The following is a 14,673-nucleotide window of genomic DNA, read 5'->3' on the forward strand; positions in this document are numbered from 1 at the left end:
GTTGGTTTTTTTTTTTTTTTTTCTCAAGGAATGACAAAGAGAAGGAGGAGCCATGTCAGGGTTAGTCAGGTCAAGACAGGGCTTTCCCAGTTTGGGTAAACTTGGTAATATTTTAGACTAGTATTTATATGGATTCCTTATCTCTTGTGAGACTGTGCCGCAGTCTGGCTGGGCACAATTCAGGAGCCACTTGTCAAAAGAAACTAACTTTATTTTTAGAACCACACACGCCAAACAAAACAGCTCCTCAGGAAAAAACCCTCAGAGCCCAACTGCCACCACCGGCTTCCCACAAGCCTCTCACTCCAACCCACGCCTCTCCACCTCCCACAATCCTCCTGCTCTTGAGGCCGATTGGCTGGATCACGTGGGTGGAGCCACAGAAGTCCCCCAATGAGCAGCTCCGTGGTCTGAAAGGGCAGGGAAACAGCCCAATGAGCATCATCGCAGAGGAGCCAATCAACTAGATGTTGCTGGGGCCGCTGTGAGCCAATCATCAGCCAGCTGCTGGAAGTTTGCTGGCTGGAAGTTTGCTGGGGCCCCTTCGGCTGTGGCTCTCAACATCTCCCCCTCTCTGTTTAAACAACAAGCATGTGGCTTAGGGACCGTGCCTGCCTTAGGTTGTCCAATGGTACATATGGTCCTTACCCGTTATCGGATGAGCTGACCTCAAGGCGTCAGCCTCCTGTCTTAGGTTGGTACCATTGTAATTGGATCTTACCCGTCACTGACTACTGGTCCAGTATACAGCCACACCTGTGGAGAGGTACCAGCGGGGGGGTGAGGTTCTTTGCCTCACCTCTGTTGGCCCCCAAATTTTAGCTGAACGATCATGACAAGCAGAAGGGAGGAAGATACACCAAGCCAATTGACAGCTCCTTTTGGAAAATTTGTACCGCCAATGACATCATCAGCAAAAATACCCCAACACTACCACAAGTCGCTGCACCAACAGATAGTTCACAATGCATACAAGTGAGTTCACAGTGCATACAAGTGACACATAGTCTAGGCAAGTTCTGCAAGCAGTTCAGTGATGGCTATTGCAGAAGCTGTAGATTGGTTTTATCGTTGTCTTCACCGGCACTGGGATGAAGATAGGAATTCTGGCAATAATGGCTAAAGAAAAAATTATGTAACATTCCAGAAGGCACTAAAAGAAAACAATTTTCTTAACAATTTACATTGTCTTGAAGAGAATTATTAAATATAATGAAAAGGAAAGGTGAAAGTAAACAAACAGATCTGTTAACCTCCTTTTTTGTTCACATATTAAAACAATCCTCAACAGTTGTTTACCCAATTTAAATTAAACCATTTAAATCAAGTGAATAAAAAAAAATATTTGGATCCAATTTTTCATGAGCGCTCATCATATATGATATATGGACATACATACATTCAAACATATAACACAAACCACAAGTGTGCACATATAATACATACAAAACATAACAAAATAGTAAAGGCCTTATAACTTTTTACAGGTGAAATCTCCATTGCAATGTTTAAAAACTCTATAGTCAAAAAATAGAACTGATCAGCAAAACATTAACCTAGGTCTGTATGAGCTCAAAAAACAAAATAGAACTTCATGATATTGGAAAGGGCAATAATAAAATAGATATTGAAAAAAGCATCCTGGTTCTGTTGCAGATGTAAGAATAGCCAAACTGGAGTTTGGGATATCAGCTGTTATGGATTTGAGCCAAATAATCTTATTTTTGGTCTGTAGAAATCGCTTTAGTTAATCTCTCTGGAATCCAAATCGGCTGCTGTTCTCCCTGTGGAAACACACAAACAGACCCCCGACTCCAGACAATTACTGGGTCAGGACCTTTCCATTGTCCTGTTAGAATATCCTTCCAAAGTACCTTAGGCTTATGCACATTTTTTGGACACATATGCCTTTCCGCAGCACTAAGTCCTGATGAATCCAAATTTTAAAAGTTTAGAGTGAAAAGGGTTATTTTAAGTTTATCTTTGGGGAATATATACCCCTTCCCAATTCCGTCTTTTTGCTTTAATAAGTACATTTTAATAGTTTGATGAGCTCTTTCAACTATGCCTTGTCCCTGTGGATTGTATGGGATTCCTGTTATATGAGTAATGCCAAATGATGAGCAAAATTGTTTAAAAGAGGTAGAAGTATAACCAGGGGCATTATCTGTTTTTAACTGTTTTGGAACGCCCACAGTGGCAAAATTTTGTAAGCAATGAGCTATAACATCTTTAGTTTTTTCTCCAGCATGAAGGGAGCCCATCAAAAATCCAGAAGTATCAACTGTAACATGCAAATATTTTAATTTTCCAAATTCTGGCAAGTGTGTGACATCCATCTGCCAAATATGGTTAGGTATCAATCTTCTAGGATTGATTCCAAGATTGACTTGTGGTAAAAAGGTCACACAATTTTGACATTGTTTTATTATTTGTCTAGCTTGTTCCTTAGTTATTTTAAAACGCTTTTGTAAAGTATTGGCATTGACATGGAACCTTTTATGAAAATTTATAGCTTCTTCTAGTGTAGAGAAAATATGAATGTCATGTATAGTTTTATCTGCTAAATCATTGCCCAAACTAAGGGCTCCAGGCAATCCTGTATGTGCCCTGATATGTCCTATAAAGAATGGATCTTTTCTGTCTCAGATTAGACTTTGTATAGTGGAAAACAAAGAGAAAACAGTAGAAGAAGGGGAAATCCTACCAGCATCTTCAAGGGATACTATAGCATTAACTATATACTGACTATTGGAAAATAAACTAAATACAGAATCTTTAAACATCACAAAAGCTTGTAATACTGCATTAAGCTCTACCTTTTGAGCTGATTGTTTGGGTACTAAAAATGTAAAAGTTTGATCAGGTGTAACTATTGCTGCTGTACCATTATTTGACCCATCAGTGAATATATTTGGAGCATTCATGATAGGTGTTTTTCTTGTCATTTTTGGAAAAATTACAGGATGCAATGACCAAAAAGACAATAAAGGATTAGATGGTAAGTGGTTATCAAATGAAACATTAGATTTGCACATGATTATTGCCCAAGTATTTAACTCATTAGCTAACTCATCAATTTGATTCATAGTATATGGAGTAATAATTTTATTGGGAGAAATTCCAAACACTCCCTTTGCTGCTTTTATTCCTTTGAGTATTAATTGTCCTACAGCCTCAGGATACCTAGTAAGAATAGTGTTAGGAGAATAAGATAAATGTACCCATAATAATGGACCTTCTTGCCAAAATACTCCTGTAGGAATATTTTTTGTTGGTAGTACAATAAATAATAAAGGCAAACTTATATCAATTCTATCCAAATGCATTTTTTCCATATATGTTTCAATGATTTTTAATGCCTTTCTTGCTTCAGGCGTTAACATTTGGGGTGAATTTGGGGTGAATTTAGGATATCAAATAAAGGTTCCAACTCTCCTGTTGGTATACCTAGATAAGGCCTTATCCAATTTATGTCTCCTAATAACTTTTGAAAGTCGTTAAGTGATTTGAGTTGATCTACTCGTATTTGAATTTTTGGTGGACGGACCATGGTTGAGGATAATAGAACTCCTAAATAATTAATTGGAAAATTTAATTGTACTTTATCTATTGCTATCTCTAGATTATAATTTTTTAATACGTTTGTAAGTGTGGCATAACATTCTAGCAATGTGTTTTTAGCCTTGTGTGCTAATAATACATCATCCATATAGTGAAATATTTGTAGTTCAGGATTTTGATTTCTAAGTGGCTGGATTACTTTGTTAACATAAATTTGACACATTGTTGGGCTGTTAGCCATCCCTTGAGGGAGCACTTTCCATTCATATCTCTGATCAGGACCTTCATGATTCAGTGCAGGGATAGTAAATGCAAAACTTGGACTATCCTCAGGATGAATTGGAATTGTAAAAACAATCTTTAATATCTATAACTAAAACATACCAAGTTTTTGGCAAAGCAGACAATTGAGGAATCCCCGATTGAGCAGGTCCCATAATAACCATCTCATTATTAATGGCTCTTAAATCTTGCAATAATCTCCATTTACCAGATATCTTTTTTTTTTTTTTAAAGAGAGAATTTCTTTAATATTTATTTTTTAGTTCTCGGCGGACACAACATCTTTGTTGGTATGTGGTGCTGAGGATCGAACCCGGGCCGCACGCATGCCAGGCGAGCGCGCTACCACTTGAGCCACATCCCCAGCCCACCAGATATCTTTTTGATGACAAAAATGGGAGTATTATGGGGAGATACAGAAGGTTGTATATGTCCTTCTGCTAATTGTTGTTTGACCAGATCATGGGCTGCTTGTATCTTTTCTTTAGTCAGGGGCCACTGAGGAACCCATACTGGTCTTTCTGATTTCCATGTAATTTTTATTGGCTCAGTGGCCCTTTCTGAAAATCCAACCCACGTCTGTCTGTTCTTTGATCTATTTGTATTGGTGCTGCTATACCTTGTTCTTGTTTTTCTAATCTTTTTCCTTTCCTAAAACCTTGTCTAGCCATAATAGTGGATGCATTTTGATTGATGTTATTTGTTAATGTCAAACCTAATTGATCTAGGACATCTCGTCCCCATAAATTTACGGGAAGATGATCCAATACATATGGCTGTATAGTTCCTTCACATCCTTCAGGATCCTTCCAATCTAATACCCTTGCACTTCTATGGGGATTAGTCGCCACTCCTAGGCCTCGAAGCGTTTGAGTGGCTTGTTGTAATGGCCAATGTTTTGGCCATTCTTGACGAGAGATGATGCTAAGGTCTGTACCTGTATCCAGTAGCCCATTAAATTCATGTCCTTGAATATTTAGTTTTAGCATGGGGCGAGAATCTAAATTTAAAGAAAGCATAGCCCAATCTACACTTGTGGAGCCTAATCCCTTGGAACCTCTTTCTACAGCACGACTGGAAAATTTATCATGTAGGCTTGGTATTATTAGTAACTGTGCTATTCTATCTCCTGGTGAAATTACTGATATACCCTTTGGAGAACTGGCTATAATTTTTATTTCACCTTCATAATCAGGATCAATTACCCCAGGACTTATCATAAGTCCTTTTAGAGTAGAAGAACTGCGTCCCAATAATAAGCCTACTGTTCCTTTGGGAAGAGGTCCTTTTACCCCTGTGGGAATGATTTGAACTCTCATCTCTGGAGTTAGTACTGATCTGGCGGAGGCGCAGATGTCCAACCCTGCGCTCCCTCTGGTTTGTCTGATGAGGGATCTGATGGACAATGTGTCCTGGGCACTACCCTGATGGAGTTGCTGGGTTCCTCCAGTGCTCCGTATATTTGTGGTATTGGGCCCCCCTGTCCATTTTTTGGCAATGGAGCCCGATGCCTTTCTCCATGATATCGTGGATAAACACTTGGTCCTTGTTCGTTTTTTGATAATGGAGTACCCTCTATGGTGGTTTGAGAACGGCATTCATTAGCCCAATGTCTCCCTCTACGTCATCATGGGCAAATCCCCGGTATTCTACTCCTTTGATACCTAGTTTTGTTAAACCCTCCTCCTATGGGACAATTCCTTTTAAAATGTCCTGTTTGTTCACAATTGTAGCATGTTCTTGGCCTGGAATCTAAAGCCTGTTTTACTGCAGCTGCCACAATTTGCCCTTGTTCATTAATGTCTCTGGCATCTAAAGCCTGTTTTACTGCAGCTGCCATGACTTGCTCTTGTTCATTAATGTCTCTACATAATTTAATATATGTGTTTAAATCTTCATGTTTCCATGGTCTAATGATATCTTTGCACCAACGATTCGCTTGGTCATAAGCCAGTTGTTTTATTAATGGCATTGCTTGTTCTGTATTCCCAAAAACTCTGGTAGCTGTTTGAATAAGCCTATCTACAAATTCAGCGTAAGGTTCATGTCTCTTCTGGCATTCCTTCTCTTCTTCCGAGCCTTCTAGCAGTAGAATGCCCTCTTTATGGTCCATGCTCATGTCCTTGATGACTATGCTGGAGTCTTCCATTTGCCTCTCTAGGTCAACTTCTGTTCCTCTACCTACCTGTTCTCTGTCCCAGGAGGCTGCCCTGAATTGATCATTTTGACAGGCTTCCCAGGTCTTCAGTTTTTGCTGCATTGGGCCAGTGTGGAGCCCCAGCAGGATACTGGGCAGAAAAAAGGAGGTTAGAGTGGTGTTGGAGTAGTTATCCCCTCAACTCCTAATGTATCAAGTCACCTTAGTTTGGCTTGTTAATAGTCTTGTGGTACCATGCTATTTTCCCCTTGTGGTTTCCCTGTACTCTGCCCCCACCTTTATAAATTGTCTTTTTATTAAACCCTATTCTCTGCGTTTCCTGTGGGGACCTTGAGAAAGACAATGATCTGATCTAGTTTCATATCTTTAAACATCAACCATTGCTAATAGTCTCACATATATGTCTCTAGCCCAGACCTGTTTCCTGGACTGCAGAGTCATGTTTAGTGTATATGAGACTTGATTATGTATATCTCAAGTTCCTGATCTTTCTCCTAAATCTGTCAGTAGCAACACTATCCTTTCATTTGTTCAGGACAAAAATCTTGAAATCGTCCTTGACTCCTTTTTGACACTCAACCCCCTTATCCAACCTGTTGAGACATCTAAGTAGATATACCTGCAATAGAATCATAGAATCTGCTTAACTCTTTTTTTTTTATTAGTTACACATGACAGTACAATGATCTTGACAATTCATATATTTGAATCAAACGGGGTATAATTTCTCATTTTTCTGATTGTACAGGTTGCAGAATCACATTGGTCCTATAGACACCTATATACATACAGCAATGATAATGTCTATTTTATTCTGCTGCCCTTCCTATCCCCCCTGCTTAACTCTTAGCACCTCCATTCCTGTCACCCTCCAACTCCTATCACCTCAACTCTGATAACCTCCCAACTGATCTTCACTACTTCCTTGCCTTCTTTCACTGTTTTCAACACAGTAGTCACACAGAACACCTGCCAATGGCCTCCCATTTCAGAATAAAACCCAGAGGCTGGGCATATACGCCTATAATCTCAGCATTTGGGAGGCTGAGACAAGAGAATCAAAAAAGTTCAAGATCAGCCTCAGTAACTTAGGAAGGCCCTAAGCAACTTAGGGAGACCTGTACTAGGAATTGAACCCAGAGGTGCTTAACCACTTAGCCACATCCCCAGCCCCTTTTAATTTTTTATTTTGAGACAGAGTCCCAGTAGCTTACATCCTCCTGAGCTACTGAGATAACAGGCATGTGCTACCATCCCCAGCTTAAAAATAAAAAAATTTAAATGGCTGGGAATGTAATTCAGTGATAAAGTGGTAAAGCATTCCTGGGTTAAATCCCCAGTACCAAAAAAAATTTAAAAAGAATAAAATTCAGAATTCTTACAATGACTTAAAAGGCCCTACAGATTCTACTTCCCACTTATATTACGTTTGTGACTCCACTTTCTACTCTGACCCTCTTACTTACCCTGCTTCAGTCATACTGGTTTTCCTTACTACTTTAACACTGCAACTCTGGCTGGAATGCTTTTTCTTCTTCTTCTTTTTTTAAAATATTTTTAGTTGTAGATGGACAATGCTTTTATTTTGTTTATTTAGTTTTATGTGGTGCTGAGGATCGAACCCAGGGCCTCACACATGCCAGGCAAGTGCTCTACCACTGAGCTACAACTCCAGCCTGGAATGCTTTTTCAAATATCCACTTCACCAACTCCTGCACTCCTTCAAGACTTTGTTGAAAAATCTTCTTAATTAGACTTACCCTAACCATGATATTTAAAATAGCAAACTGACCCCCTTTCACTGCTGATTTACCCCTCCCCTACTTACTTTCTTTTTTCCATAATACTTAGCGTCTTGTAACATTACTATATAATTTATTTATTTTAAAAATTTTTGTAATTATCTGTGTTAGCTTGGCATCACTGTGACCAAAATACCCAACAAGAACAACTTAAAGGGCTGGGGATGTGGCTCAAGCAGTAGCGCGCTTGCTAAAGGGAAGAAGGTTTATTTTGGCTCACAGTTTCAGAGGTTTAATCTGTGGTCGGCCAAGTCTTTTGCTCTGGGCCCAAGATAAAGCATAACATAATGGCGGAAGGGTGTGGTGGAAGAGCACTATTCTATTCATGGAAGCCAGAAAGCAGAGGTAATGGAAAAAAGGGAAATAAAGGAGCCACAAGGAAGATGAACCCTTCCAGGGCATGCCCCCATTGACCCACCTCCTCTAGCCATGCCCCACTTGCCTACAGTTAACCAGTCAGCACATTCAAACTAGGATAGATTGATTAGGTTACAGTTCTTACAATCTAATTTGACCACCAAACATTCCTACATCAACACAGGAGCTTTTTGGGAATATTCATATCCAAACCATAACATGATTAAACAGTAAAATTAACATTTTCCCCTTAAGGTATATAGTTCTGTGAATTTTATTTTGGGGGATACTAAGGATTAAACCCAGAGACACTTTACCATTGAGCTACACCCCTATCTCTCTTCATTTTTATTTTGATATAGGGTCTTACAAAGTTGTCCAGGCTTGCTTGAACTTGTTATCCTCCTGCTTCCACATTGCTGGTACTATAGGTATGGCACACTGTGCTGGCTTCAGTTCTATGCATTCTGACACATGTATAAATTCTTATATCCCTCATCACAATCATGACACAGGTCATTTTCTTCACTTGGAAAAAACTGTGATGTTATACCTTTATAATTATATCTGCCCACCAGTCCTGGAAACCACTGATCTGTTCTTCCTCACATAGTTATATCTTTTCAGTAATGGAATCATGAATTATATAACCTTTTGACACTGGCTTCTTTCATTCAGCATAATACCTTTAAGATTCATCAGAGTTGCTGATGTATCATCAATAGTTCATTACTTTTCATTGCTGATAGTATTCTGTTTTAGAGCTCTAAGTTTATTCACTTACACATTGGAAGAAATATAGGTTGTTTCCAGTTTTGTAACTTATGAATAGAGCTGCTAAAAACATTTCTATACAGGCTTTTGTTTGAACATGTTTTCATTTCTCTAGAATATCATTAACTTATTAATTGCATTATTGATTGGACTTTATATTTGTTTGGGCTTTGCAGGTTTTTTCCCAGTTGATAGCCCAATAGTTGATATAGTGCTTTAAATGTTCAAAAAGCATTAGAAACCTTAGGAATTTCTGCCAAGTTCTTGTGATCTAATAATCTATTGTGTGGCTCAACAGTAGAGCGCTTGCCTAGCACATGGGAGGCCCTGGGTTTGATCCTCAGCACCACATAAAAAATAAATAAATAAATAAACAAAATAATCTATTGAAAGATAGATTAAATCTATCAGGGTTAAATTATGTCTTGAAAAGCCCAAGTCAGCTGCTCAAGGGATACACTGGCTGCACCCCTGCTCAAGTCAGGGAAGGAAAAAGAAAGCCACCTACTAATTATTGAATATTTAGTGTGTGCCTAGAAATTTTGCTTATTTAGGGACCTCAGAACAGTCAAGTGAGGTCACATAGGTTTAAAGTAGACAAGTGTAGTTAGAATTTGAACCATGTCTAATTCCAAAGATGTCTCCTGTTAGGAGCCACAGCAAAAATATTGATACAGGCACCTTTGGGTTTAGTGATGGCCAGCCAGCAATTCACATTCATATGGTAATTGGACTCATGCTGTTTACCTGGGCCACTCAGGTTACTCATGTCACTCTTGTAATGGGAGAGTTCCCATTGGTTGGGAAAGGATGGTAGGAGGGTGTTCCGGGGGAAGTGGAGCCCCCCCCCCCCCCCCCCCCCCCCCCCCCCCGCTCAGGTAGAACACACACGTGGTGGACCCACTTGTTAGGGGATGCACACGGCCTCTCACAAAATAAAACTTTGTCTCAGTTTGACTGGCTTGTGTTTTTGTGCCCAACCGGGTTGCAAGATTGCAAGCCCGCGTGCACTGACAGCCCAGCAGGGAAGCGCTCAGCAGGGGTGCTGCAGGCAGTGCTCGGCGATAGCAGCGGCAGGAACGGGGCTCAGCTAGCCCGCTCGACCCGCAGCCGGCGAGCCGCCTGCCGCATTTTGGTGGCCCTGTACACAGTGTGGTAGAGCTGTTGACTGGTCATAAAAGACAAAGAAAAATAGGGAACAGTATTGTCAATATCATAAAATATAAAAAGCAAGATGGAAAACAATGAGCATATATATTGCCACTGTGTGAAATATGTGTACATCATATAGAGATGCACAAATGTATGTCTTATTTTTACATATGCTTAGCATATCTAGCATCTCTCTGGAAGACCACATAGTGGTTGCCTTCAGAGGTGGGCTGAAGTTTTGAGTTTTGTTTTGTGAGCATGTATAGCTTGATCTTCCTTCATCCAAAGATCCAAAATCTGAAACATTCCAAAATCTGAAGCTTTTTGAGCTCAGACATCATACCACAGTAAAAAATTCCACCTTTTCATGTGACAATCAGAATGCAGGTGTATTTAAACTGTTGTAAATAAAATTACCTTTAAGCTATGTATGTAATGTATATGAAACCTAAATTAATTTTGTGTTTAGATTTGAGTCTCATCCCCAAGATATTTTATTATGTATATGGAAATATTCCAAAATCAGAAACACTTCTGTTCCCAAACATTTCTGATAAGGGATATTTAACCTATATTACCTATTCAAAAGAGAAACAGTTTTTAAGGATAGTTGTTAGGTAGGTTTTTAGAAACATCTAGTTATTTTTCACATATACTAATCTATTTAATAGTAAAGTTTCACAGGTTTATAACTTTTAATGCTACAAAATAATTAATACTAGGTATTTTGATATTGATAAGCATTGACAATGATCTATTTAGGTTTTCAGTAACTATGATGCTACTCTAATGATCTATCACATTGGAATTTGAAAGAAGTAGAATAATGATATAACATGTATTATATCAACAGAGGTAATGATGATAGATTTATTCACATTCAATTTTTTTTTCTTATGATACTAGGGATTAAACCCAGGAATATTCTACCATAAAACCTCCAGCCTTTTTTTTTTTCTCTGTTTGTTGTTTTGTTTTTTAATTAACTAGGGCAGTGGTTATAGCTGAGTGGTAGAGCACTTGCCTAGCATGAGTGAGGCACTGGGTTCTATACTCAGCACTGCATATAAATAAATAAAATGAAGGTCCGTGGACAACTAAAAAAAAATTTAATTAATTATTTTATTTCTTTGGTACTGGAGGTGGAACCTAGGGGTACTTTACCACTGAGCTACATCCTCAGTCCTTTTTATTTTGATTTTGAGGCAGGGTCTCACTAAGTTGCTGAGTCTAATGGATATTGCTAAGTCTAGCCTCTTACTCTATCAGCCTTCCAAGTAGTTGGAATTTTTTTATTAGAGTTTTATAATTACACACAGTAGTTGGGTTCAATCCTATAAGCTTATACAAGCATGGAATTCAATTTCAGTTCATGACAATGTAGCTGGAATTTCAACTATTTTATTTTGGGGGGGTGGGGGGCAGTACCAGGGATTGAACTCAGGGGTACTCAACTACTGAGCCACAAACCCAGTCCTGTTGTGTATTTTATTTAGAGACAGGGTCTCACTGAGTTGCATAGCATCTCGCTGTTACTGAGGCTGGATTTGAACTCCTGCCTCAGCCTCCTGAACTGCTGGGATTACAGGCGTGCACCACCATGCACAGCCTCAACTGTTAAGCTATTTAAGGTTTTAGTGATCTTCAGTTTATCTACTTTTTAAAAACAAGAATACTGGGCTGGGGATGTGGCTCAAGCGGTATTGCGCTCGCCTGCCATGCGTGCGGCCCGGGTTCGATCCTCAGCACCACATACCAACAAGGATGTTGTGTCTGCCGAGAACTAAAAATATAAATAAATAAATAAATATTTAAAAAAAAAACAAAAACAAGAATACTGTGCCTCAAAAATGACTTGCCAGGGCTGGAGTTGTGGCTCAGCAGTAGAGTGCTCGTCTAGCACATGCGAGGCCCTGGGTTCAATCCTCAGCACCACATAAAAATAAATAAATAAAATAAAGGTATTGTTTCCAACTACTTCCAAAAAATAAAAAATGTTTTAAAAAATTGACAGTCATGACTGAAATAAAAGAAGTATTTTATGAGTCCTAAAACTGAACTTAAAAAGAAAAAAATTTCCTATTGGGGCACAGTGGGGCACACCATTAATTCCAGTGACTCTCGAAGTTTGCAAGTTCAAGACCATCCTCAGCAATTTAGCAAGGCCCTAAGTAATTTAAGTGAGACCCTGTCTCAAAAATAAAAAATAAAAGGACCGAAGATGTTGCTCAGTGGTTAAGTCCCTCTGGGTTCAGTTTCTGGTACCAAAAAAAGAAAAAAGTTTCCTATCTACTAAAAGCCATATTTTAATTTGGGGCTACTTTCATGGAAATAGGGTATTTTGAATAAGCAAGGTGATCAGTTGTGTCTGCTTTATGTTTATCTTGAATATATTTTATTTATACTTTTTTTTTGTAATTGTACACAATACCTTTATTTTATTTATTTATTTATATGTAGTGCTAAGGATCGAACCCAGGGCCTTGCATTGCACATGCGAGGCGAGTGCTCTACTGCTAAGCCATAACCCCAGCCCCTATATTTAATTTTTGTGTCTATTTTTTTCAGAACTGCAATGATTTGTTAGTTTTACATAGTTGTTCCCCAGTAGACTGGGCATTCCTTCTAAGCAGAATCCATGCTTCCTTTCTTCTTAGATACTTGATGACTACCTAATTCCTGGCTCTCAGTAGATGATGTTGACTGAATTGAATTGAACTTAATATACTTAGATTAGTACAGAGAAGGGAGAGATATAATCTGTCTTTCAGATATTTGAAAGATTCTCATGTGGAAGAGAGATTAAATTTGTCTCATTTGGGCTTCAGTAGATAGTGAACCAATGGGTGAAAGCATTGAAAAGTCTATAAATGTTAAGTCTAAAGCTACACGTTACTGTCATATGAGGCACTGAATCTATCTCAAGGAGATTCATGGCTCTTGACCTTTGTTTTATACTTTGTTCTAGATATTGCCTATATGTGATATATCATCAAGTTTATTCCTATGATGATATTACCAACTTGCCATATAGTATTCTTTTTAGAGAAGAGAAAAACAGTGTGAGAATAGTAGTGAGGAAGGAATTATGCATAACTTTGGTTATACTCATCAACATGTGAACATCTATGCTATGTCTTGGCAGAAAAAAAAAGTGTAATTTGGTTCTTATTTTTCATAGGAAATAAAAATACTAAAATTCTTCTTTGATATTTGTTTATAGTAAAATTCATCCGAGAAGTAACACCATATATCAAGAAGCCATCCTTAGTATCAGATCTGCCATGGGAGGGTGCAGCTCCCCAGTCACCAAGCTTTAGTGGCAGTGAGGACTCTGGTTCTCCGAAACACCAGAACAGCACCAAGGACAGGAAGGTCATCCCTCTCAAAATGTGCTTTGCTGCTAGAAACCTAAGCATGCCGGATCTGGAAAACAGGTGAGCTGTACCTAACAAGAACATCAACATGGTACTTTCAGCTTTGCCAACTTAAGGACTTGCTAAAATACATACATGATTCTATTAACTAAATTATACAAAGGAAAGCTTCAATATGAGAGATTCATTTTTTGAAAAGACACACAAGAAACTGTTAATGGTGCTTACCCCTAGGCAATGAAATGGGAATAGAGGGTAGAAGGAAAGTTGGGACTTCTATTCATTTTATACTTTTCTATAAGCTTATTGCTTTAAAAAACAAAACAACAACAACAACAAAAAAAAACTATGAACTTAAAAAAAAAAACTACAGTACTTTATAATTGAAAAAGACGGGTATTTTTTTGAGCCAGGCACATGGCACATGCCTGTAATTCCAGCAACTGAGGAGGCTGAGGCAGGAGGATCACAAGTTTAATGCCAGCATCAGCAACTTAGTGAGGTTCTAAGTAATTAGTGAAACTGTGCTAAAAATAAAAAGGGCTGGGGACTTAGCTCAGTGGTAAAGTGTTGCTGGGTTTAATGCTTAGTCAAAAAAAAGATGGGAGTCTCATTATATTGCTTAGACTGACCTCAAACTCTTGGATTCAAGTGATATATTGCTTAGACAGGCCTCAAATTTATGGATTCAAGTGATCCTCTTGCCTTAGCTTCCCAAGATAGCTAGTACTACAGGTGTGTGTGCCACCATTCAGTTTAAAAAAGAAAATAAAATAAGAAAAATTCTTATATTGTAGAGTCAGAGATCTGCATTATATATCTGGCTGTCTCAGCTAGCACTCTTACCCTGGCAAGTTTACTTCTCTTGACCTCGGTTTCCTCTTTTACAAAATGAGAGAGTTGGATTGAATTTTTTTTTTTTTCTAATGGTACTGGGAAATGAAACCAGTGATGCTTTACCACTTGAGGCACATCTTCAGCCCTTTTTACTTTTTACTTTGAAATAGGGCCTTGCTAAGTTGCTGAGACTGTCCTCAAACTTGCAATCTTCCTGCCTCAGCCTCCTGAGTTGCCTGGATTATAAGTGTGCACCACTGTGCCCAGCATATGACAATATTTTAACTTTATTTTTTATAGAAAAGAAAAACAGTAGTATTGTAAATAGTTTGGCACGAATTATGTATAACTACTAGAATGTGAATATCTA

At 38.5% G+C, this 14,673-nt stretch overlaps 1 protein-coding gene across 1 annotated transcript in view; it reads left to right on the forward strand.

The window, feature by feature from the left end:
• Sntb2 (syntrophin beta 2) overlaps nucleotides 1-14,673 on the forward strand; it is an 89,893-nt gene that overhangs the window by 41,763 nt on the left and 33,457 nt on the right. Inside the window, exon 2 of the mRNA XM_026404515.2 lies at nucleotides 13,313-13,526. Within this exon, the coding sequence (XP_026260300.1) occupies nucleotides 13,313-13,526 (214 nt within the window). The remainder of the gene's footprint in view (nucleotides 1-13,312; nucleotides 13,527-14,673) is intronic.

The sequence above is a fragment of the Urocitellus parryii genome, chromosome 15, assembly GCF_045843805.1.
Source record: "Urocitellus parryii isolate mUroPar1 chromosome 15, mUroPar1.hap1, whole genome shotgun sequence".
Taxonomy (NCBI): Eukaryota; Metazoa; Chordata; class Mammalia; order Rodentia; family Sciuridae; genus Urocitellus; species Urocitellus parryii.